At 50.5% G+C, this 25372-nt stretch overlaps 1 protein-coding gene across 4 annotated transcripts in view; it reads right to left on the bottom strand.

The window, feature by feature from the left end:
• Slc2a9 (solute carrier family 2 member 9) overlaps window positions 1–24417 on the bottom strand; it is a 114594-nt gene extending 90177 nt beyond the window's left edge. The window contains exons 1-3 of one of the 4 annotated variants that reach the window (XM_051200288.1): window positions 24355–24417; window positions 18299–18397; window positions 6708–6868 (exon numbers count right to left, since the gene is read on the bottom strand). In XM_051200288.1, coding sequence (XP_051056245.1) covers window positions 6708–6868; window positions 18299–18397; window positions 24355–24417 — 323 coding nt within the window. Of the gene's footprint in view, window positions 1–6707; window positions 6869–18298; window positions 18398–20587; window positions 20803–24354 lie in introns of those variants that run through there. The other 3 variants (XM_051200287.1, XM_051200290.1, XM_051200289.1) reach the window with 3 other exon arrangements.
• Between the last annotated feature and the right edge of the window lie 955 nt (window positions 24418–25372).

The raw sequence follows: 25372 nt of genomic DNA, 5'->3' as shown, positions 1-25372 counted from the left end.
GATGGCTGGAACAGCCCAAGTGTCCACTCACATGGGCGCTGTGCCGACATTAAATCAGAAGTGCCTTTCTCTATTCTGAGGAGCTCTAGGAGAGAAATAAAGAGGTCTAAGTGCAGAATTTGCTGCAAATCATGCAATGATCTGTGAGGGAAAAGACGTGTGACTATGTATGTATGTATATGACTGGAGCGCAAAAGAGAAAGAGAACCCTGAACTTGGTGTCCACTAGATGCTTTAGAAATCAAAGTCACAGGGATGTGTTAGCCAGAAAGATGTGATTTTATTTTTTAAATCTAATTTAAATACACCTTATTATGGAAGAACAGTTATAACAGTAATACACCAAGATGACTAAACATGATTAGAGGGTGTGTGGTGTATATAGTATGGATATGCTAGATGAAGGGATAGTTTGTGCTCCAGGACAGAGTAGGACCGTGTGAGACTCATTTCTCTATTGAGAACAGCAATTAATCTGAAACTTATCAACTGTTTGCTTCTGGAATTTTCCATTTAATATTTCCCAATACAGCTGACTTCAAGTAACTGTAATCAAGGACAATAGAAGCTAGTGTGTGCAGACAGGACAGTGTCTGTCGTTTACCCGTATCTTCTCCGTCCTTCCTTCCTTGTCTGGCTTGATGTAGGATTGGTATGAAAGGCCTCCCAAGAGAGGGTGGAGAAGGACTGTTACAGGGCTCCATCACTCTCTCTGCTAGGAAGACTAAGTCTCCTCGGGAGACCCAGCTGTGGTCCCAGCAACTGTGTGCTGCAGTGCATGGCCCTGGCCTGGGACTCGGGGAAGGCTGCCTCTCCATTTTGACTTTCTATCCCAGAGATGGGAGATGCTTGACTGTAAAAAAGGAAAACAAAAATTCTTGCAAGCATATTTCTCTCCTTGTAACCTCCCCTGACGGTCCCTGTCTTAACCCTTAAGACCTCACATGCCCGACCCTCCATTAGTAGCGCCTTATCAGAGAGCCTTGTCAAAGGTGATAGAAAATGAGGAAAGCCGAGGCCAGACACGGCGTTCTCAAACCTGGCTAAGACAGTGTGCCTTCATTACATGGATGGAGAAATAAAAAGCCTTCTTAGAAATTAAACCTCAGCTCACTCGCAGACACCACTCCATGGCTTCACTACCATGACAGTGGCTGTTTGAGCTAGAGGATGGGAGAGAGAGAGAGAGCGCTGTAGAGTAAATCCTCTGTGAGTGGCTCTCAAACCTGATGGCTCCTCAATTTCGCCAATGGCATCGTAGGTGATTTGTAGAGTGCTGAGTGTGAACTAAGTGTCGCTGGTACCCCCTGCTGAAAACCCTGTCAGCCACAGTAGCTCACAGGGAGATGCTGCCACGCCACCCTTTCAAAGCCTACATCATGTGTGGCTATTGTAAGGGCGCTATTCAACAGACCTTCACTACGGAGCAGGATCTGTCTTAAACACTGTATATTCACTGTCTAAGTTACCTTATGAGTTAGATAGTTGTTTCAGTGTGTGGTGTTTTACCTGTGTTTGTAACTATACACTATAGAGAGTGCCCACTGCCCACACGGGCCACAAGAGGGCATCAGATCCTCTGGAATATGTAACTATACAGTTGTGGGGCACCATGTGGGTGCTGGGACTTGGAGCCGGGTTCTCTGGAAAAACAGGGAATCTTAACGACTGAGCCCTCCCTCCAGCTTCCAGTTGGATGATCTTGAGGAAAAAGACCTACAAGTACCTTAGTCAAGGTCATACTACTGAATGCAGATCTAACACTCTAGTGACCGTGGCGCAATCTGCCTGCAAAAGTATCTGCCTCCATCACTCATAGACATGTCTTCTCTCTACAAACATCCATTCATTCAGCACTGAACCGAGTGCTGAGCGCCCGTCTAGATGGCGGCTTGCAGGACAAACATGGTGACATCGTTATTCTTAAGTGCCCAAGAGGCAACCTAGAACATGTGGCATGCCGGTGTTGACCTAGGCTGTCAGGACAGCTGAAGCAGAGAAGGGGCTATAATTTTGCACAGAGTGGACCAGGAGGATGTTCCTGGGAAGATGGCATGGGAACAAAGGTGTGAGGGGATGGATGGCTAGCCAGAGCAGCCAGACAACATCACTGAGGTCCGTATGGCTGGGGACAGCGGGGGACCAGGGAGGCAGCAGCAGGAAGTGGGTGGGTAGAGAGGATCCCAGAGGTGCTCCTGAGGAGTGTGCTGGGACACCGGGAGGTGTGAGGTCCCCCTGCCCTAGGCGAAGGAGGTAGCCACAGAAGACAAAGAAAGGGCCGGTTTGGCCTGACTTCTAGCAAGGCAGCTGGGTCTTCTGAGCTGTTCACGGCCAGGAGGGGGCAGAGTGGAGTCAGGGGTTCCTTGGGTGAGCTATCACAGGAGTATGAGCAAATGCTACCAGGCTGACATCAAGACAGGCCGTGGGGAGCAGTGAGAACCAGCATATTCTCAGGACAGACACGCTGGGATTCACTCTTGGGCAGACAGAGGTTAAGAGTGAGGGAGAGACCAAGATGTCTCCTGAGGTTCTAGCCTGAACCTCTGCACTATCCCCAGGGGTGTCTTTGGAGCCTTGCTGGAAATGTGAGTCACATCTGAGTCAGACAGGAAGCATTTGCAAACAGGGATGCACCTCCTCTAGCAACTATCATATTAAATGTTCCTTCCCAAAATAGCCCCAACCTGCCGGCCTCCCAGAGAAGACGGGAGCCTTATTTGCAAATAATTCTCAAAGCTGACTCCCTGGGGCTCAGAGGCAGACTTTAATCATCATGTTTCCATTTTCTCCCAAGGATGGACAGCAACCCAAGCAAGGGGCATCAGTTTTCCGCAACTCCACCCGTGGTGCCTGATTCACTACTGGAAGCCTCTTCGATAGTGTCTGCTCTTCCCGGTATGACCCAGGAGGTCTCTAGCTCTCAGGTGATAGGGTGGGTGGTGGGGAGGTTGGGCAGCAAGTCTTTGAGAAAGGTTCAGTATGTCCTAGTGAATGGAGAAGCCGTGTGTATACCTTCTGCCTTCACATGCCTTCCAGCAACTCTTAAGCCATATTAACCTGAATGCCAAGATGGTACCTCACTCCATCCTATCCTGCTTCCCCGGCCTGAATTCTCCAGTTCTTTCTTTCTTTCTGTGTGCTTGGTGGAGCTCGGTGGTTAAAGGTTACCTTAGCAAACATGTGCTTTCTGCCGTGCTCAGAGTGGCCGAACATGTTTAAGAGCTCATCTGAACTCGAGTGTCAGCTTCCATCACTTCCCACTGTCCGTCCTAGGCTGGGGTTTCAGGAGGCAGCCACCACTCCAAAGCTTTATTTGTGGGTTCTGGGGAACCTGAACTCAGGTTCTTGTACCTACATGACAAATGCTTTACCAACTAAGCCATCTCCCCAGCCCAGCATCTGGCACTTTTAAGGTAATTATTAAGAGAGGAATCACAATGTTGGCCTACACTAACCCTCCATGGAGAGATTGACAGGCAAAAGTTGGGGCTGAGAGATGGGGAAAGAGACAGAGCAGTTGGGTTTCCTTGTGATATTCTGTGAGCTGTCTGGTTCAGCATTAGTTATGTGCGCCAATGAATTCCCTTTGAGGCTTAAGCCAACTTGATTTGGGCTCTATGACAGGCATTCAAAGGCGTTCCTGAGTGACATGAGACAGCCTGTAAGTTTGTATAAATTGCATCCCATCCAGCCCTCATAGCTGCTCCCTGGGGGAAGGTCTACTTATCAGTACCTCACAGGATTCTACCTTGGGAGGCCAGCTGCCTCTTCCTGAGCCTTTCACTCATCCTCAGTATTTATGAGGACCATGAGGGCTTGCAGGTGAACTTCTGGCCCAGTGGCAGCCCTGGGCCTCAGGAGTTGTGCTTTTCTTGTTCACAAACCCAAGGGTGTCCACATAGTGCCACACCCATCCTGACAGCGCCCAAACTAGTGTACTGCACAGATAGATGCTCCTTTTTTCTCTATGAATGCTGTATCTGCATTTTATGCCAGAAGAGGGCATCAGATCCTACTAGAGATGGTTGTGAGCTACCATGTCGTTGCTGGGATGGACTCGGGTCCTTTGGAAGAGCAGCCAGTGCTCTTAATGGCTGAGCCATCTCTCCAGCCCTAGAAAGATGTTCTTGCACAGACTGACTGAGATCTGATCCAGGATTTCAAAGCCATGTGGGTTTTCTTGCTTTCTTTCTTGTTTTTACCAATCTCCAGAGGTAAGAACCAGATTCGATGATATATGATCAATGAAGACAATTTAGCATAGTTTAAAACACACATACACATATACACGAGAGCACACACATATAACAAAACACCAATAAAAAAAAAACGTTGCTTTATCGAGCTCTTAGGACCCACATCAGGAAGGGCCCTATTGTGCTAGTGGAGCTCACGTCTCACATGGCTATGGGAATCATGATGGCTGACTCTAGCTGACTGCTAGGATGAGCATTTTATGCCCAGCATCTACTTTAATCTCTGTGCTAGCTCTCACACATGCCATTGCTTTATTTTCATGCTACTGTGAGCCAGGTTGTATTAGAGAGTGTAATTCACAGACATCTCATGAGTCACCAGCATCAAAACCCCCAGAGTGGAAACTGAGCCTGTGGCCATGTCTGTGAACACACACTGTCCTGTGTGGTGAGGGAAAGGGGCCTGTAGCTACTGCAGGGGAGAGGGATGACTCCAAACAAAGGGCTGTGCTTCTACCAGTCTTCTCTGGTCTGAATTCTCTCAGCTGGAGGCTCCCGAGGAGGAGGAAACTGTATCCCTGGGGCCTGTCTAAGCTGATATGGTCCATCTCCAGAGATCGCTCCTTGATGCCCAGGCTTTCCTGATTCCATTGCTCTCTGAACCCTGGTCAGTGGTGCTACCTCACTGTGTGCCTATGGCTCAGCAGTCACAAACTTCACACTACTGTTGCTCATAGAGGCCCTACCCAAGATCCACTTGAACTGGAGAAAGATGGTGGGGTTGGGCCATGACACGCTGCCCCCCAGCATTAGCTCAGCTACATGTGAGCTAGCTGAGCCTCACAGCACCCTGACCTCTCTGACCTCCCACTCCCTGTCCACAGACCTACCGGAACAGAGCAGATGAAACAGGGGAGTGTGTGACAATGCCTGGAACATGGGAGGACCTCCAAGGACATCCTTCACTGCCTTGGGTGATCGCTATGCTTTCTCAGTACCCAGAGCCTGCTAGTTACTGCTCTGGACCTGGCTCTGGGGACAAGGAAAGCACCAGAACTTCCCCCAGCACACTGGGCACCATAACTTCCTAGGAACCTCTTGGATGTCTCCAACAAGGCCTTCGGAGAATCTTGATGAAACATCAGTTATCTAATGAGCTCTTTGCTGGAGACATTAGGCAGGGTGGGACCCGTCTTAAGAGTGTTTCTCTAACTCCAACGTCTGAGAGATTTTCAGGGGCTTGGTGACTCTTCTCTCCAGTTTGTGTGAATGCAAAATAGAGGCTTACTGAGCAGCTACTTTATATGGGTGGCAAGGTGGCCACAAACACATGGTCTCTGCTCACTGGGTGGGATCCATCATCCTGCGCTTTGAATAAATGAGATGACTTGGCCAAGGTCACACAGCTAGGAGTGGGAGACTTATGACTCAGGTTAAGACATGAAATTTGCAGAGACTGTCTTGCCCCCACTCACCTCAGCAGCGCCCCCCACCCAGGCTGTGGTTAGCAGAAAGGAGACAGAGAAGACAATGAGGTGGGGAGTGGAGTCTGATAAACCAACCTCCCCGAGAGAAGGATTCCTGTCACAGATAAGTCAGGGATGAGGCAAACAGAGTGAAATGGATCTGATTGGAGAGGGCCTGGATGGGAACTTAAACGTGTGTGTGTGTGTGTGTGTGTGTGTTGTACCTGGGTACACTGTTGTGTGATTACATGTGGAAGTCAGAGTTATTGACTCCATCGTATTTGAGATAGGGTCTCCCATTGGCCTGGACAGCTAATTATTCATCTATTTTACCAGGTCAGCTAGAGTAGCTGACCGACAAGCTCCCAGGAGCTTCCTCCCATCCCAGCTTCCTGTCATGCTGTCCCTGGGATTACAAGGATGCGCCACTGTGACTTTGTATGTGGGTTCTCAGGGTCTGAACTCCGGGTCATAATACCCATGAAGCAAGTGCTGTACTGACTGCCACCTCCCCAGCTCAGAGCCTGAAGCTTTCCATGCTTAGTTTGCTGCAGCCTTATTGGCGATGGGGACAACTGAAGTTCCCCAAGTGTCCCTCAGTCACACAGTGGGAGACATCCTGAATGGCTGGTTGTCTTACAAGGATGGTCACCCTGTGCTTCTGTGGAACAACCTCTAAGGCTCTGCTGGTGTTCTCCAGCTCTCCAGTCCCGGACCATTCCCCTCTCTGCTCTGTTCCGCCTCGGCTAGGCACCTTGCTTCCTGGAGCAGAGTGGAGGCTGGGAAGACAGAGGGGTCAGGGCATTCCTTCCCTGTTCCCCTCACTTGGGTTCTGCACGGCCCAGGCACTCCACAGCCTCAGCCTCATTGGTTACTGTGTCACCCAGGCTTCCTGGACACTGGCACCCACCCTTCCCTTTAGGCATGAAAGCCTTTACAGATGAGCTCTGTGGAACCCTGTCGCCAGCTGGGACACTGATAATGATGTGGAAGCCTGATAATGATCATAGAAGGGACCCCAAAGAGAAACAGTGCCCGTACTGACCTCCCAATAAACTTTCCGATGAGCTTCACCAGCAGCGTCCCCACCAGGCCACCAATTGCAAATATGGACACGGTCACAGACCAGAGCAGGGTCAGGGTATCCGGGTCTATGGGATGTCCGTGCCTTCTGTACCAGGTTTCATTGTAAAAGGCCTTGATATACTGGAAACAAAAAGAGCAGTTATTTCCTTCTGCTCTGCCCGTGCCGGAAGGGAATTGGAAGGCTCCTTACGGGGCCCTTCCAGCTTGGCACCTGACAGAACTCACTGGGATCCTCTAACAAATATGGGGAATGGTCCTTACGGCATGGCTTGTTCGGTGAGTGTGAAGCCTGGGAGTCAAACAGACCTAAGCTCCGATTTCTCAGTGGCATCAGCTGCCAAGTGTCTTAACCGCGCACATTTCTAACAGGAGTACCGCACGCAACAGCGACACTACATCTCAGAAAAGACAACAAGCATGAAAGAAAGAAACATGCTCACTTGAATTACAAGTCAAGTCTCTTGTTCTTCAAAAGTCACCATGGGGGGGGGGGCGCAGTTTAAGAGAAGGGCCCGGTGGCTTAGTTGTTAAAGATGCCTGCTACCAAGCCCGAAGACCGGAGTTTGATCCCTGAGATTCACACAGTAAAAGGAGAGAACTGGGTCCCTCAAATTATCCCTGACCTCCACACATGTACCATAACATATACCCACATACAAATAAATAGATAACCTCCACCCCACCCCCGTGGCTAGGGAGTGAACATGGCGATAACACTCAGCCAATCCCATCCCTAAACTTCAAATGCCATACAGATGGAATGTGGCAGCTTCCGAAGCAGCTGTTGGGGAGTGGTGACCTGTGCTGGGGAGGGCTGGGGTAGTTGCTTTAGGTCCTGCTCTGAGTGTGGACTTGGGGCATGGTCCTGGGCGCAGAATTCTGAGTCTGGCTCAGCTCATTATCCCTTCAACAGTTTTTTTTTAGCATTAGTCATGCAGGACTATTTGTGTAGTTTAAACTATGGAAACCACCCGATGATGCATTGTCTCATTTTTTTTTTTTTTTTTTTTTTTTTTTTTTTTTTATCCCAGACAAATCCGGGGGTAGATCCCTTCATGTGCAAATGAGACTTTTCTACGGAAGGCTGTGAGGCTCCTGTGGGGGAGGGGGCCTTTGTGCTTTAACCAACCGCTGTCTCCCGGGGCCCAAATGAGCTACTCCTGGATTACAGGCTGTGAAACTGAGACTGCTGCCTCCACTAGTTCGTTTGTGGGTTTAAAAGGAAACACCAGGGGCTGGGAGAGATGGCTTAGTGGCTAAGAGTTCTTGCTGCTCTTCCAGAGGACCAGAGTTCAGTTACAAGCCACCCGCAACCAACGTCTTCCACACACACACGTGAGCATATAGTCACACAGGTACACGTAAGGAAAACTGTCGGATCCTGGAAGTACAATGTAAACACCCAAGGAGCACACTGCACAGGAGCAGGGGATGAGAGCGAGCGGCGGAGTCGCAGGGATGGAAGGGCTCCAGAAAGTGAGAGTTACAGGCCCCCCCCCCCCACAGAACCACAGCAGTTATAAACAGAGGCTGGGCCTCTCCTTGTGGAGAAGCTTGCAAAAGTAATGAATGCAGTCATCCTCAGGCACTGTTCCTGCTCCTAGATAGGCAGGACCTCAACATGTGGATGAGGCTGCTCTTGCTTCTAACCTTGGCCTCTACTGCAAGCTGGCCCTGATTCAAGTGGTTAAACTCACTCACTCACTCACTCACTCACTCACTCACTCACTCACTCACTCACTCACTCACAAGGAGGATAACCCATGCCTGCCCTGGAGAGCCTGCCTCTTAGTCCGTCCCTGACAGCAATGGTCAGTTCCCGGGGTGGGGGCTGGGGGGAGGGGGATGGGGGGAGGAGGAGGACAGGAATACTGGGAGAGAACTAACAGGAGTAGGCTTGAAGAAAACAGTCCCTTACCTTCTGAGTTACCCTTCACCTGGTGGGAGACCAGAGGCCAAGTGACCGCTAACTGTCATGCGCTACTTTGGGGACCTGCAGAGGTTTCTTGCTTTCATTTAGGAAAATCAAAGAGCAAAACCTGCTATAGACCCAGCACTCAGGAGGCAGAGGCAGGCGTATCTCTCTGAGTTCAAGGCCAGCCTGGTCTACAGAGAGAGTTCCAGGGCAGGCTCCAAAGGAAAACAGAGAAACCCTGTCTCACAAAACAAAAAAGCAAAAACAAAAACAAAAACAAAAAAAGAAAGAAAGAAAAGAAAAGAAAGAGAGAGAGAAAGAAAGGAAGAGAGAAAGAAAACTCTAGAACTAGAAGACCTGAACACAGTCTGTGTCCCCTACAACATGCAGCACACAGGTTCCCTGGAAGTCCTCCAAAGTGCTGCCTGCGATGACCAGTGTGTCTCCCTGCTGGGAAGACAGCAATGGCCCAGAAGACAGTCTGTGGTCACTGGATCCAGTGATGAAACTGCTTCCTGGACTGCTGCCGTCGGTGCAGCCTAGTGTGTTTTAAACTGGGCCTCACTTCGTGTCAGATAGCCCAATTACAATAATAAAAATCCATGAACAGGGCACCCTGTTCATGCGGCCACGGACTCTTCAGAGAAGGGGACAAGTGACATCGTCACCTCCACCCACAGCCCCACGGAGGGCAGCACTTTCTGTCCTCTTTCAGAGCAGGTGAAGAATTGGGTTCTAAAACGGTTGCCAGGCACAGCATTGGCGTGTGCTGTCATCGGGAAGGAAGCCTGGGCAGAGGCCCCAGACACAAATCTGAACCACCACTTTATTCCAACCCTTTTTAAAACTGATTTTTATTTATTCTTTAAATCTTAATTTATTTATACAATGTCTTTTGCACCTATCCATCCGCCTCTAACTCCCTCTGGTGCCCCCCAACCCCATTACCCTCCAGCCTCATGCCTTTCTCTTCCAAGATTTTTTTTAAAAATGTAGCTTTAAAGATTTTAAAAATGTGTAGGAGCGGGTTTGCCTGTACGTGTGTCTGTGTACCATGCATGTGCCGTGCCCACGGAGGAAGAAGACATCAGAATTCCTGGAACTGGAGTTACAGACAGTTGTGAGCCACCATGTGGGGGCTGAGATTAGAACCTGGGTCCTCTGGAAGAGTAGTCAGTGCTCTTAACCACTGGGCCATCCCCCCCACCTCCTGATTTCAGTTCTTATGTAGAAAACATAGAAGTGAGTCTACCGGCACCACTGTTGCATGCTGTCCAGCTTTATGCTGAGAAGACAGACACACAGAATGCGTGCTGCCTGGCTGCCAAGAAGGAGGCATTTGTGTACACGTTAGCTACTCTGAGAAAGTTCACTTCATGAGCAAACCAGAATTTGGAAGAACCAAAGAGCCTGCTGGACCTTGCCAAGTCGGTGTATGCTATCTTCTGCTGCCTCTCAAAGCCATGTGACTATGGCTTGCATCTGGGTGAGACTCCCAACCAGTGTGAGCTGAAGTAACTTTGTGAGCATCTGCATCATACCAGCCATTGCCCGTTGGCCGGCCATCCCCAAGAAAGCACCAGGGGGCGCAAAGGCCACTGAGAATGGGGGCGTCACAGGCTTCATGGAACAGAATCCGTGATCACCTTTGATAGTGACATGAGTTTTAAAAAGAATGCCCATGGAGTTGAGCTGCCACTGTGGTTCTGAGCTTATTGTTACAGCAGCTGAGTTGCCAAAGCACAACCTGCCTGATTCCAAAGCTCATGGCATGACCACTTACAGTGATGCGAGGCTTCAAGCAAGATTTAGGCCATGGCGTGAGGGTGAACAGGAGTGGACATATGGACCTTTACCCAACACTTCCTCCTAATGCTTTGGGGGATGCTGCCAGCTTCCATTTGAAGAAAACACAGTGCAACCCAAGATGCTCTTCAGGCTGCTGTGTAGTGGGATTTTAGGCCAACTCTGCACTACCCTCATCTTGCATCTCGTGCTTTACTTTTTTCTTGATCCTCCATCTAAGAGGCCTGCTCCTCTGTCTCTTTCTTTGTCCCAACACATCTGTTTCCTTACCTTGGGAACCAGATCTCCGTCTGACTCCCAAGGATAAGTTCCTGCCCTTCTGTCTTCGGGGATCTCAAGAGCCAACGAAGACGAGTCTGCTATGACAACATGAACACAAAATGCTGTGACTATAGAATCCAGTCACATGACCTACACCAGGGAAGTCAAACGTGCAGCTGGGCTGGGACCAAGCTGGACAGCTATGGAGAGAGGGAACAAAACACTCAAGGAGCATAAGCTGGAGATCACGGATTGACATAGAGGGGCTGTGCACATAGAGGGGCTGCGCATAGCCCGATGGGGTTGAAGGGTGGCCCGGCTCAGGAGGAAGGCTATAAGGCAAGGCAGGGGCTGGCTGTGACTGGCTTTACCCATATGCTGTAAGTGTGCACTTGGTCCTGCAGCTCCCAGGGGGTTTGAGTGTGGGGTAGCAGCTATGATTTGTTGCTCGGGTCCAGGTATAGCTTGCAGGTTCTTCCCAGGTTTAGAGAGGATGAAGCTGGCATGGTGAGGAAGCTTCTGCATTTGGTACGAGAGGGTGATCTGATAGGACTTTAGAATGACCCCATGAGGAGTGCTAACTAGAGTTTAGACTGCGAAGAAATGCATAAGAGGCAGCAAGGGTAAAGGGGAAAAGACCGAACACAGGTCTGACCACCTTGACTCAAGACTTGCTTTCACCTTTTGAGTCCTTTGGTGGCCCTTGGGGTGGCCTGATGATGCTCAAAGTTCCACCCCTCTGGGCAGTGTTCTTGGGCCCAGGGACCTTGGCACCTGTTTTGTTCCATTCCCATCTTTGTCACTTACCTGCTGGGTGACTGAAGGAGTTATTGAACCTCTCTGAACCTTAGAACCTGCAACCGATGCCATTGCCCCTTTCAGGATTTAAGGTGGGGACTTACAGGAAGAAAAGGAAATGCCCAGTAGTGGGTCTTTAGAGTCCCACAATAGGATCCAAGCAGAGGAGTGGTTAGTGGTCGAAGAATCGATATCATGTTTCTGTGTCTGTAAAATAAGGGAGGTCTAGACATATTTGCTTCCTAGGTCCAAGAATCTATAAATAATTCACCATTACCTGTAGGCCTAAAAACCCAAGGGCCATGCGTTGACAATAAATTGAACCATGCAATTCCCTTCCTCCAAAGGATGGCAGGAAATGCCGGGCAATGGAAGGCAATTTACCTTGCAGCCTGGTTTGTGATATTAACACTGCAAGATTCATCAAGACCCTGGCGAGCATTCATCTACAGTGACTCTCATGGGTGCCCTAAATGTATACAGAAAGAGAATACTTTGCGTGAAGGGGGGGGGGTCCAGGGGACTCATGTGTTGCCGAAGAGAGCCAGCTGCACCTGAGGGGCTTGGGAAGAGTCAGCACAAGCAAACACCAGCAGGAGGAAATGGATGTAGATGCCCTTAGCAAGGCTCCTTGATATATGTGCCACCATCCCAGTGGCTCCTGGTTCCCCACACCAAGTACCACTCAGTAGGCACTCACTATGTCTCAATGGCATCCCCTGAAAGCAGAAGTACTGGTTCTAGCCTGGGTCAGCTGTCCTACCTCTCTGATGGTAGTAGCCACTGCCCCACACACTGCTGAGCAAGGGCTCCCTCAAGCCATGATGACACTATGGTTTTACCCCACTGGGTCAACAAACGCATTTTCCCAGGGGACCTTAATGACAAGAAAGCTCTAAATCAAAAATAAAGTCTTCCTAGCTCTGGCAAGCTGAGATTCCAGGGGGTGGAGTGAGGCGGGGGAGTCCCACTTCCTAAAATACCCAAGAAGGTCCCTTCTGCCAGTCAGCAACCCTACCAGTTCTGGTCAGTCAGAACCAAACCACACCCGGTGGAGACTCAATGCTCCCGACTTAAATAACTTAGCAGCATCTTCTAGACAAATTAGAAGTGACAGCCTCGATTTAGAGATGTGCAGTACAGTGTGTGTGTGTGGGGGGGCACCATGATGGAGACTTCCCAGTGCATGGAAGGAAGGATGCTCATTATATAAACCAGACACTGGGGGGGGGGGCGGCACAAGAAAAATAGCCTATGTGTTAGCATGTTGAAAAGCAGGTTTACATGAAGCCTTCCTAGGGCCTCTGGGAGAACCCAGGCTTTGGCTTTTGAGATGATTAAGCAGGTTGCCTTAGGCAGCTGCTTGCTCTCCCCTTCATTAGTACCATGGAGTTATTACCCTGGCATGGTCTCTAGACAAACGAGAGACATGGTCCTGACTCGTGGAGGTGATTCATGCTGGGGTTCTGTTGTTAAATCTCTGGCTCTTTTCCTAAGTCTGTTGCCAAACAGGACCAGGTGAAAGCAAGAAAGAGGCTGGAAAGTGGGAGCAAGGGGGAGGAGCATCTTGGGCTCGGAGATGCCCATTCTTCTATCAGCCTGCCAGCGGTTTCTGGCACAGTGAGACCTTGCCTCACTGTAACAAACATCCGCAGCTAATTGAGCATCTCTGCTAGGACTCTCGTTTGTCTAGACACTACAGCCCTCCCTGGAGGCTCTTCTTAGGGACCCACCCCAGAGGTCGTGCTGCCCAGCTCTGCCGCTCTTCTTGGCTCAGTGTGGTGTAGGACAAGAGGGGTAGGGTTGCAGCCGACATTACCACTCTACCCAGGCCGGCAAGTCTCTCCTGCCCAATGATGGTAACTCATTCCAGCTCCCAGAGAGCTGCCTGCAGAGCTCAGACAGCTCACTGCAGGTGCAACGTCTCCGTCCAGCCCTCCCTGGCCTCTTGAGTGCAGGCATGGGGAGACCACATGACCAAGGCATATCTCCCTCTGCAGCCCTGGCCATCACTGTGTCTTCCAGCAGTACTAACAAACCCAGCACCCCGAGGAGCTACATTCTCCTCCTTAACGCAAAGTTTAAACCGTATGGCTCTGAGGCCATTTTCCATGTGCCAGATCAGCGTCTCCAGCCTGTCTGCAGGACCACTTGAGAGTCTAGGCCACATTCAAAGATGTCTGATTAGCATGTAAATTAGCCTCGGATCCTGCAGCCTTCTGCAAGGGCATCCAAATGCTTCGGGCAGACATGGAGATAGGTCGATGGATAGACGATAGACAGAAAGACAGACCATGACAGAATTGGTTACTGGAAACAAAGACTTTGTCAATCACCAATTATCTGATAATAGAGTGAAATTCTGGGGAGGGAAATACCACAGGAAGACTTCAGTCCAATCTGGACTGTGGTGCTGCACACCATTAACCCCAGTGCTTGGGAGGCAGAGGCAGGTGGATCTCTGAGTTCGAGGCCAGCCTGGCCTACAAAGCAAGTTCTAAGACAGCCAAAGCTACACAGAGAAACTCTGTCTTGAAAAAAACCAAAACAACACCACCAACAAAAAGGGCTTCATTTTTTGACCATGTGCTAACTGTTCAGCCAACTAGTCTTTTGCCAGAAACTAAGATGCCAGGAGTTCACTGGTACCCATATTCTCTTACAACCCCAAACACAGGGATCAGCTAATGATTTCTAGCCCACTATTTATTTTGGTAAATAAAATTTTATTGGTAAATAGTTTTACTTATTCATTTTCATGTTGTTTCTGGCTGCTTTCTCATCATAAAGGCAAAGTTGAAGAATTGCAAAGACAAAACAGAAACAAACAAACAACAACAACAACAACAAAACCAACCATGTAGCCTTGTTAAGTCAAATATATGGTCTGGACCTTTATATATATATAAAAAAAGTGTGTGTTGAATCCTGTAGCAGGTCATCATAAGATAGCAGAAAGATGAGACACTGGATAATTAGAGCTAGGTCTGAGTGTCATCTGTACACACATTAGAGGCAGTACCTGAATTCTTTTTTTTTTTTTTTTTTTTGAGACAGGGTTTCTCTATATTGCTTTGGAGGTATCCTGGAGCTCACTCTTGTAGACCAGGCTGGCCTCAAACTCACAGACATCTGCCTACCTCAGCCTTCCAAGTGCTCAGTGCCTGAAATCTTACGCAGGGCAGACACACACTGTTGGTAGCGATTTGATTGGGAGAGAGAGGCCCAGGAAACTTGTCTCACAACTACCCCCCCCCAAAAAAAACCTTGAAAACAAAAGTCCTGTATAACCTTAATGTTTGTCTTTTTATCTATTCAGAGCACATTTATGGCAAGCGCTCACTTTGTGTTGGGGCTTGTTCTAGCTGGTTCTGTTCTAGCAGAAGCAATAATATCAGCGAGTCCGGGTCTCCATGAAGCCTACATTCTAAATAGGAAGAGAGACAAGAAGCGAAGACACACCACCTGGGGTGGTGTCAAATAGTACTACAAGGGGAAATAATTTGAGGGACGGACGAGAGAGGCTTAGAGAGGCGTCGTTCCACGTGGGCAGGTCTGAGGAAGACAGAGTTAAGAAGAGGCAGGAGGTAATCAAAGAAAACACGTGCTATCTGAAAAGAAAAGTGTTCCAAAGAACAGAACGTGCAAAGACCCTGCCGTTCCAGCGCGTGTGGCGTCTGCGGGGCAGCACCGAGGGTCAAATGGATGGAAGAGGTAAGGAAAATGCACCTTGTATCGAGAACATTAACTAGAGGCCAAAGTCCCCGGCCGTCACAGAGTTCCATGTGGTTTTCCAAGTGTGATGCTCCGGTTGTGGATTTTGATGCACCTGAATTCTCAAATATTCCTTTGGTGCTTGAGTGGAGGAGAAACTGTTAGGATCTGGGTGGAAATGGAGGGGGGGGGCTAGTTAGATGACTCCATGAGCCAGGCTACAGACAGAATCAGGGAGAAGGAGTCGGCAGCCATCAGAGTCATCAATCCCCACCTCACCAGAGCCTCCCCTGCTGAGGTCCAATGACTAAAGAGAGTGACAATTTCACCAAGTCTAATGTGTGTCACGCAGCTCTCCTGGGCCTGTGGGGTCCTCTGAGGATAAGTGGCTTTTACATACTGTGCTCTGCTCACATCTACTGGCTTGAAGTGACCACAGACCCTCTGTGGACACACGAAGCTGCAAGGGTGCTCTGGCTGTGGGACAGGACAGTCAGATTCTGGGAATCTCTGGAAGCAGGGGGAATGGGTTCACTTAGGGGGATGGCATTGAAGGGGAACTCAGGACAGTACTTAATCCAGGAAACAAGACATGCTGGCCACCACTGGCCACTGGCCCATGAGGTTAGCTGAGACTCCTGGCAATCCAAGGTGTGTGTGAGAGAGAGAGAGAGAGAGAGAGAGAGAGAGAGAGAGAGAGAGAGAGAGAGAGAGAGAGAGAGAGACTGTCTGTATTCCAGGCTTCTAAATATCAGAAGTAAAAGAGTTTCTTAATGTCGTGCCTGGGTGACAGTCAGGGCCGGGGTCAGCCAGCAAGTGGGTTGGTCAAATAGTGGGACACTGCTTCCCTCTTGGTAAGCAGCAGAAGCATGGATTCCTTCTGAGCCTTGTCACCTGGACCCCAAGTGTCCCAGCGCTGAAGCCGATGACCTGGCCTCAGGAGGCAGTGCAGTGCTCAGCCACTGCCCCCAGCTGCAGCTTTTGTCTCCCTGTTGGTGGCCTCTGCCACCCTCTGAGTCGCTCCTTCCCTGTTCTGCCTTCTCCTTAACAACCTCCTGCCATGCTCCTCTCTGCACAGGACTCCCTCCCGTGGAGAGCCTACTCAATTCCCAGCCCCTCTGGTGGCCCTCAGTCCCCCAGCCCTACCCCTCCCATACAGCAAGAGAGGACTCAGGGACCACTGGACACTGAGAGGGTCTCTCCGATAGCTTTCCATCTCCCAGCTAGCTCAGGTGAGGTTTCACCAAGCTCCATGGAAGACCTGGGATTCTCACTACAAGCCTGCTGGCTCCGGCTCCAGCGAGGTGATCAGGAAGGGCCTCCTGGGTGAGCTTGGCCTCAGTCTGGCTCCCCTCTTGGGGCACAGAGCCTGGCAACTAACTGCATACCTTCTCAGATGGCCCAGCTCTCTGCTGTCCCTCCTTAACCGAACCCCAACAAGGACCGTCTCCTCAGAACTCCCTAAGTAGACTAGATCCTTCCACAGGGCCTAAGCTCATGGCTCCATTAAGTCAACTCTTCTTGCTGAGAAATGTTTGGATGCCTATTGCTGCTGGTGCTGTCAGGGAACCCCCAAGACCTGGCAGTGAGTCCTATTTATCTTTTTACCCTAGCACCTGACCACAAATGATACCGAGGTATGTGACCAACAAAGCATCAGGAAGGGGTTTTAAAACTGAAAAATGATGGAGGGATGGCTCGGAGCTTTTCCAGAGGTTCTGAGTTCAATTCCCAGCAATCACATGATGGCTCACAACCATCTATAATGAGATCTGGTACCCACTTCTGGTGGCCTTGGGTGCTTTGGATCCCCTTCTGCCTCTGCCACTACTGGAAATGAGTGCTTTAGCCATGGTGGCCTCCGCTCAAGGCCCACCCCCTCCCCCCATCTTGCCTTCCTGATTCCCAGCATCCAGCATGTGATGGGTATTCAGTAGGTATCTGTGAGTGAATAACTGTTCTTCCCTGTGGCTGGCCCATGGGTCAATGATGTCATGCTATTCCAGGTTCAAGTCTCTCTTGAATCTCTGTTCCACAAAGGCCCCACCCTCTTGTGTGAATGCCCCAATGACCTTCCCAGATAAAGCAAGAGTCCAAATTCCCAGCCTTTTTTATCCCCCACCCCCAGACAAATCCAGATTAAGTCAGATTCTCATCTTGAAATGACAAAGTCAAAGACACAGGCAGCTACAGGCACCTGGAGGGACCACCTGACCTCATCCTTCCCAGCAGCCTTTGGCATCAGAACCTATTTTTGAACTAACTTAGCTAGCACACCAAATGTCAGCATCAACACAATTTTTACAACTCAGATCTGGCCTGGCACAGAAGGAACCTGCCATCCTGTGGCACCTGTATCCTCTTGGAGAGCCACCAGGCTTAGCTCCTCTGCATTCCACACAGGAGAATGTTGGCACTCGAACAAAACAAAGCCTCAAGAGCTACTGGAGCCGCCAGGCTTCCATCTGCCTCAGGCTGCCCCAACATGCCTGGCGCTCTAACCCAGCCTTTCTCCAGCTTTCTCAGAATCTGTAGCCACTCAGGCCCTCCTCCACCTATAAGCCTTTGCCCTCCCTCCCCCCCCCTTGAATCTTGCCAGGAACTAGCAGCAGAAAACGTGGCCTCTGGAAGACCTTCGCCTGCTACCAGCAGAGCTCCTGGAATTTATCTCAGACAGGCAGGAGCCAGGGGTGAGTCAGACCAGGTGGCTCTTGAGTGTGTTTGAAAGATGAATTTAAAAGGGCAAGTCAAACCGTACTCTGTGTGCTCTGGGCGGGCTCCTTCACTAACTGCACTAATATTAGAGCCCGCAAGCCCTTTGGACCTCTCTGTGCCCAAGTGCCCTAGGATACCTCAGTCCAGCGACAAGGGACTGATTCTCCCCCCCAACACACCCTCTCCTACTGTCACCCTGTTTGTACTGGTCACCTTTCACATTCAGCTTTGCACTCAACCTCTCTTCCCTGCGTTGCAGGTGGCCTAACGCTGGGCGGGTGAGCTGAAGGTCTCTGCGTGGGCGTAGCGCCCTCTGGCGGGAGGATGGCGCTGGCACTCACCGGCGTGGGCGCATTCACCACGGAGAGGTTGTACCCATAGAGGAAGGAAGATCCGAAGGCTCCCACGAGAGCGGCCACGACGAGCGACCAGGACCAGTCCTGGGAAGGGATAGGAAAGCGTCTGAGTGGGGTGCCCCCTTAATGGGAAGGCGGTTCAGAGGGAATTCAGGCGGGGGAAACGCAGGTTGGGGAAGGGGGTGGGGGATGGGGGGTGAGGCAGGCAGAGTTCACACCCTAAGATCCCTGCAGGGCTGCCTGAGGATCTCCGCCCTACCCCCACCCTTCTGCCGAATGTGGCCCTGTCTGACTCAGGAGGAGCAAAAAGCGAAGCTAAGTTCTTAGCAGAAGCGGGCAGTCCTTGATCACTATTGCCAGACATTGTTCTAAGCGTTTTATTCCCCCTGAATGCCTAGACTACTGGTCAGGTTCCATCCAGTGTCACAGAGGAGGGGGGTAGAGCTGTCCCTGGTGCTGCCTGAGGAGGAGCCTGGAGCCTGAGCTGGTTCCCATTGCAGGACAAGGCTCCCTACTAGTGCAGCTGACTCTTCACCTGGGTCCGAGACAGGTGATGGCCACACAGATGCACACCCATGTCCAAGTGTATGTACACACACGCACACAGTTCCAGACCAAAGCATCAGCCTGCAAATGGCTCCGCACACCTAAGATAAGGACCTGCAGGTAGAGATGCAGGGCTTCTGCTAAAAATGCCACATCTGTATCCAGGTGCTCCTGTCCCAGCCTCATCCAAGAGGACCACAGCCAGGATCTGGCCATACTCATAAATGCCTGGGGACTGGGGCACTGCCACAGGCTTGTGACCTGGTGGAGGGGACCAGGACATGTGTTCTGTTGTGATTTGTAGATTCGAGGTCCACACCACACACACACACACACACACACACACACACACACACCTGTATGTGCCAAGGGTGTGCCAAGATAATATCTACTTTAGAGACCAAGATCAAGCACACATATAGTGTGGAAGGAGACACTGGCCCCTAACTGCAATTCCATGCTCCATCCTTAGTCTCTTCTGGCTGGGTTCCAGTACCACACAACTGTGGGCATCTGAGCAGAGCAAGGGCTTCCTGGGGCTCAGCTTAAAATGGGGCTGCCGAGAAAGCAGTGGGCTGCTAGACAGCCAGTTCTCAAAGAAAACAGAAAGTCCTTTACTTCCTCTCTTCCCTCTAGCCCAGCCTCTGCCAAGACAGACAAGCTTTGACTCTCCACCCTGTCCACCTAAAGTCCTCTAAGAGGCGCTCTCATTACCTGACACCCACTGCCAAAGCCCCCTCCTCTGGGAAAATTCTAGAAAGCCACCTACTTGCCTCACCTTGGCTTGCATGTTAATCTTTGATTCAGCCTTGCATCTTAACACTGCAGCTTTCACAGTGTTGTAGGCTTTGACCACTTACACGGCCAGTTCCTTCGCTCCGCCCCACTTCCTCCTCTTTAAGATGAGGGTGATAATAGAGTTCACACCATAAGGGGTTTGCATAAAGAAGCGGAGAGCCTGGCACTGTGGCACGTGGCACGTGTCCCATGTCAGGCTCCGGGGGGTGGGGCATGACCTGAGGGTTGGAGCTATGTTGTTTGTGTCCCGTGTCTCTGTGCCAAGCCTGTTGCTGAGGCAGCCCTGAGTAGACGCTGGTAGCATGGTGGAAGACAGGGAGTGGGTGTTGTCACTCCAGGGATGGGCATTGCCAAATAAAATGGGCCTAGAGCAGGGCTGTACTGTAGAGGAGTTTAAGTTCTGCCCAGGTCTGAGCTCAGAGACCGTGTCTTCTGAACTGCCCAGCACCAGCTACATGATGCATTTTTTTTCCTCAGCCCTGCACCCCCCCCACCCAGGCTCTCAACTCTGATCTCAGCAGTGGACTGATCCCATCAGATCTGGAGGGACCCTTCCAAGTAGGGGACGATGGCAAGTGGGAGCCATCTCCTGCCTCAGCCCCTCTTCTGAGGGTTCTCGGCTTTTCTGTGGTCTGTTGGTTCACCGTGTGGACTGCTGGCCTCCCCACTCCTGCACACTTCCCACTGACTCCAGGAAAGGGTGGTCAGCCCTGAGAAAGCATGAGGAACCGCATTCTCTGCGTACTGACAGACTGGATACTGGAGGAGAGTCGCCAGAGACAGGGAGTCAACAGGAGGGCGTACACAATTCCAACTCCAGCATTCCTGCTCCGGGTGCCAGACAGAGCTGCCAGACAGAAGCTGAGCTCTGTCCCATAGCAGCCACCCAGGCCTGGACTCCCCACAGCAGAGAAGCCATTCTGAGTTTACCTTCTTCCTCCTCAGCCGGCGACCCACAGGCAGCTCCCCAGTGCAGCTGGTAGCATGTATCAGAGAAGCTAAGGCGAGCTCCCTGGCATTCATGGTTTTGTTTTCTTCCTGGCTCCAGGACCCCGGACTTGCAGGGGCATCTCCACAGTGAGGAGGCAGAGTCCACGGGAAGGAGGGCAGAGCAGGAAGTGCAGCTGAAAGATCGTGTCTGAACAGGAAGAGAGCAACATTGCTCCCTTTCCCCTAAGCAACTGGAGAGTCTAAAAGGGACGCCTGCACTCCTCAGTCACGCCCAAGTCCTGGGGGCCAGGGAGGAGGGTGGGGACAACGGTGTTCCTTTGGCAATTTTTTTTTTTTTTTTCATGATTCTCTTTAACAAGGTCAGAGCTCTGGATGAGGCAGCCAGTGAAAGTTCATTAAGAGTTAAGGCTAAAGGTCATTCATTGGCTTCACTTTAGAAGCTGGCTGAGTTCCAGCGCTGACTTCTCTGCTAATTGTGTGTCCACGGGCAAATCCTGACACTTTTCTGAGCTTCAAATGGAATATTGATCTTTCTCTAAATATCTTGCAGAGTCATTCTGCTGCTCAAATACCAAACAGGCAGCCCCAGCAGCCTGCAGGAATGACTGTGGACCTCTCTGCGGGCTCCAATAAAAGCTCAAGAAAGGCATAAAGAGACAGCGACACCAGGATAACCTGAGAATTAATTCACCCTGTGGCCAGTTTGCCCCACGGTCAGGCAGAGACCTATCTTCAGTGACCCATGGTCAGAACAGGCTGTATCCGTGTTCTGAGGGTCTGGGAAGGGACAGAGGCAGGCTTGGTCAATGCAGAATGCCTAGGAGATGAGGGACAGGGTTCAAGTCCTCACACAAGACTCTGAGAAGCTAGCAAGCTCTATTTGGGGGAAAGGGCACAAGCGGATAAGGAATGTGAGAAGGGGAACTGCCCTGGTTGTCGCAGGCACCTGAAGGCACAACAGCCCCAGAAAGCACAGTTAGGAGACAATGCTGCCCCGGGTGAGCAGGAACCACTCTGAGCAAGAAAATCCAGCTTTAGTCCTCAGCCAGGAATTCTCAGACCCCAGGCGATCGCCCAGTGTGGCGTTCCTCAACCAGGGACACCTCCCGCAGGCACAGATAGCTCATGCAGGTGACTTGTGGAATATCAGTCCAAGATGTGTTACATTTGTTTGTGCTGTGGGATATTTGTTTAATGATGCAAAGATGTGTTACATCCTTTTTTGCGTTGCCTTGGTTTAACTCTGTGAAGCTGAGTTCTTTTGTCTGTCTAAAACACCTGATTGGTCTAATAAAGAGCTGACCGGCCAATAGCGAGGCAGGAGAAAGGATAGGTGGGGCTGGCTGGCAGAATAAACAGGGGGAGAAATCCAGGCTGGAGGGAAAAGGGGGGTAGGCTCGAGAAAAGGACGGAGGACAGGGGCCAGCCACCCAGCCACACAACTAACCATAGAATAAGGAAAGAAACAGGTGTATTTAAGTTGGAAACGCTGACTAGAAAAAAGCTAAGGCCAGGCATTCAGAAGTAAGAATAAATCTCTGTGTACTTATTTGGGAGCTGGGTGTCAGGCCAGAGTCAAAACAAACAAATAAATAACGTCAGGTGACAGGAAAAAAAGACTACATGCTGGGACCTGCATGCTGGGTAGCAGAGAACACACTAAGGGACTTAACCAGGGTCTTATTTCTGTCTTACCCACCACCCAGCTTTCCACGGTGTACTGTTTTCTCACTGCAACAACAGACCTTATCAGCATTAAAAGCTTGCTGAAGTTTCGTCAGGTGACCCCTACCCCACTTAAGCATCCCATGAAGGCAGCAAACTCAAGGGCACCGGGATCCAGGTGGTCAACATACCCATGCAAGTACAGCAGGGCACGATATCACGGAGGGTGCTGGGGCCCTGTGTCACTCTGAGAGCTGTCTTAGGGAACTAAATGCTTCCTACCATACCCTCATCTCGCTTATCATTGAGGACAGTTTGCCTAGAGGTCAGAATTCCCTCTTCTGATGGGCTATTCCAAACTGAAACTTAGAGGGTTGCCAGGGTGATCTAGAGATGACCTCTACATGCCACATCTCTCTCTCTCTCTCTCTCTCTCTCTCTCTCTCTCTCTCTCACACACACACACACACACACACACACACACACACACAGAAAGAGAGAGAGAGAGCCAAGAGTTGACACTTATTATGGTAACAACAGAGAGAAACCATAGTAGGAAAAAACAGAGATGGGCTCAAATTCCTTGAACTTTCCACCTATTGTGAGAAAACACGGATGTCCCTGACTTGCTAGTGTCTCTACTTCTATTCTTTGCCAAGGACACAAGTTTGGCCAAGAGAAGTGAATGGGGGACTAGATGTCCATGTAAAGGGTTCAGCCAGGTGGCTCTGGCTGTAAGCTCTTGGATGTGGTTTCGAGAGGGCCAAGCATTGTTAAGCAAGGGGATCTTTCCAGCTGCTAAGTGCTAGGTTTGAGCCAATCAGACTTGGTCTTCCCACCATTCTACAAACACTAGCAGGCATCCTAAGGTGGGGTGGGGGGAGAGCTCCCTGAGGCCTCCAGACTTTGGGTTAGGAGAAATCCCAGAGGGGAAGCCACTCCCTCAGCTTGTCTCTTAGTTGATTCTGGGCTCTTTGTGGCTCCAAAGAAGTGAACAGCCTGTCTAAATTTGAAAGGCAATCTCCCCAAGTATCCAAACTCCTGGAAAAGGACAAGCCTCTAGGAACTTAGAGACCTCAGGCGTCTAACGGCAAAGGCTTCCTCTTACCCGCTGAAGGCAACTGGAGGTGCCTTTTCTCTACAGCGACACCCACAACTGCTAGATTCCTCGTTTCCCCATAGTGAAAGAAGATCCTCCCCCTCCCTAACTGCTCTACAGCAGCCTCCCACATCTTCTCCAGTGACCCGATACTTCCTCTTTTCCTCCCCTCTTCATCTGGACCCCTGCCACATCCTCTCTGGCATTAAACAAACCCTGTTGCCTGAAGGACTGATCTTTTGTCTGTGTCCTCTGTCCTAATGGAGACCTGCTGTGGGATTCCTAGAGACGGAAGCAGGTGGGGCAGGGGATGGGTTTCAATGTATGTATACTGAAATTGTATGCGTGTGCGTGCGCGCATGCCTGCACGTGTGTCTGAGTGTACAAAGACTGGTGTGTGTGTGTGTGTGTGTGTGTGTGTGTTGTGTGTGTGTGTGTCTGTCTGTCTGGACGTACACATAGGGTCAAGGCCAAAGGTTGATGTTGGATGTCTTCCTCTTACTTTCTACTTTACCTTTTAAGACAGGATCTCTCACCGAATGTGGAGCTCCCCAGTTCCTCAAAGCTGAAGGCTAGCAGGTTCCAGGAACCCACCAGTGCCCACCTCCTGCCTCAGCACCAGAGTTTCCGATGTGCACTCAACACCACTTCTGACCTTTACTAGGGTTCCATGCAACAAGTACTTTACCGCCTGAGCCACCTCCCCAGATCCTCAATGTATCTTTAAATTTAAGAATGATGGTCAAATCAGTGTCATCATCAAGGGAGCCTCACAGCAAGACCATCTCCCTGCAGAACCCATCCCAGACCTCTACATAGTCCACAGCATCCCTCACTGTGTGTCCTCTTGGCCCTCTGCTCTCTGCTGTCGTCACCCCAGGGCCCCTCCCCCTGCAAGGGGGGGCATTAATGAGCAGAAAGGGCTGCCATGTCCCGCTACTGGAATGCACGGGTGAGAGGAAAACACCAAAATACCACCCACCATCTTCCTCTTCTCCCGCTGGCTTTGTTTGTTTTCGGCTGAGTCCTCCTCGCCGAGCTTCATGGTTTTTCAGGTCTTAGGCTTCCTGTTATTCCTAAGAGTGAAAGAAAGGGTGCCATTTAACCTGCTGTGTGTAAGTCAGAGGGGCCCAGGACACGCCTGTGAACTCCAGAGACTAAGGCAGGAGGTCACAAGCCCAGGGCCCTACTTGTCTGCACAGTGAGTCAAGGCCTGTCTGGTAACTTAGTGAGAACTCATCTCAAAATAAAAAGAGTTTATAGGGCTGGAGATGTAGCTCAGTGGTAGAACACTTGCTTAGCATGCATGAGGTCCTGGGTTCAACCCACAGTAGCCCACAAAAACACAGCAAGCCACAGGAGGCGTGCTGAAAGATGCTCTCAGGAAGGATACCAGGATGAGGCATGCAGTGTCCTCCTTTGACCCCAGATCCCCAGAAGACCCAGTCACCTCCTGGCACAACTATATTTACGAAACATGAGCTGTGGCCATGTTTCCCATGCCTGCCTCCTAGCTTAGGGAGGGCAGGCTGTTCCTGGCAGGAGCCTCACCCTGAAGGTCATGCTCACAAAGGCACATCTTGGAAACACCAGACTGCCTCTCCCCAGATGGGAAAATGAAGCCAGTGGAAGTTGAGACAAAGTATCGGGCTCGCCTGTCAACTTGGGAACAGTCATCAAATGTAACCCAAATCACTGGGTAAAAGAAGTGGGAAGCCCTGCCAGTCTTTTAGAGTTTTGAAATATTTTAGCCTCAGGAAGATGTGTATGCTTTAGCTAAACTTGTCACAGCACTTGGGAAAATTTATCTTATGATTCAAAACCAATGAGCACAAAGGTTTTAGTCCAAGATATTCGTTGCAACATTTTCTAAGCTACAAAATTATATTTACAATGGTACTGTGTGGGGTGGTGCAGTGTCTTGACCTTGATTAGCTTCACTTTCGTTGCCAGTTAAAGAAACAGGGGAAACCTTGGACAAAGCAGACAGAAGCAGCCCA

Source organism: Phodopus roborovskii, unplaced genomic scaffold (assembly GCF_943737965.1).
Source record: "Phodopus roborovskii unplaced genomic scaffold, PHOROB, whole genome shotgun sequence".
NCBI classification, from domain to species: domain Eukaryota; kingdom Metazoa; phylum Chordata; class Mammalia; order Rodentia; family Cricetidae; genus Phodopus; species Phodopus roborovskii.
Note: the sequence above shows the minus strand (reverse complement) of the source record. Positions and strands in the feature narration are given on the sequence as shown.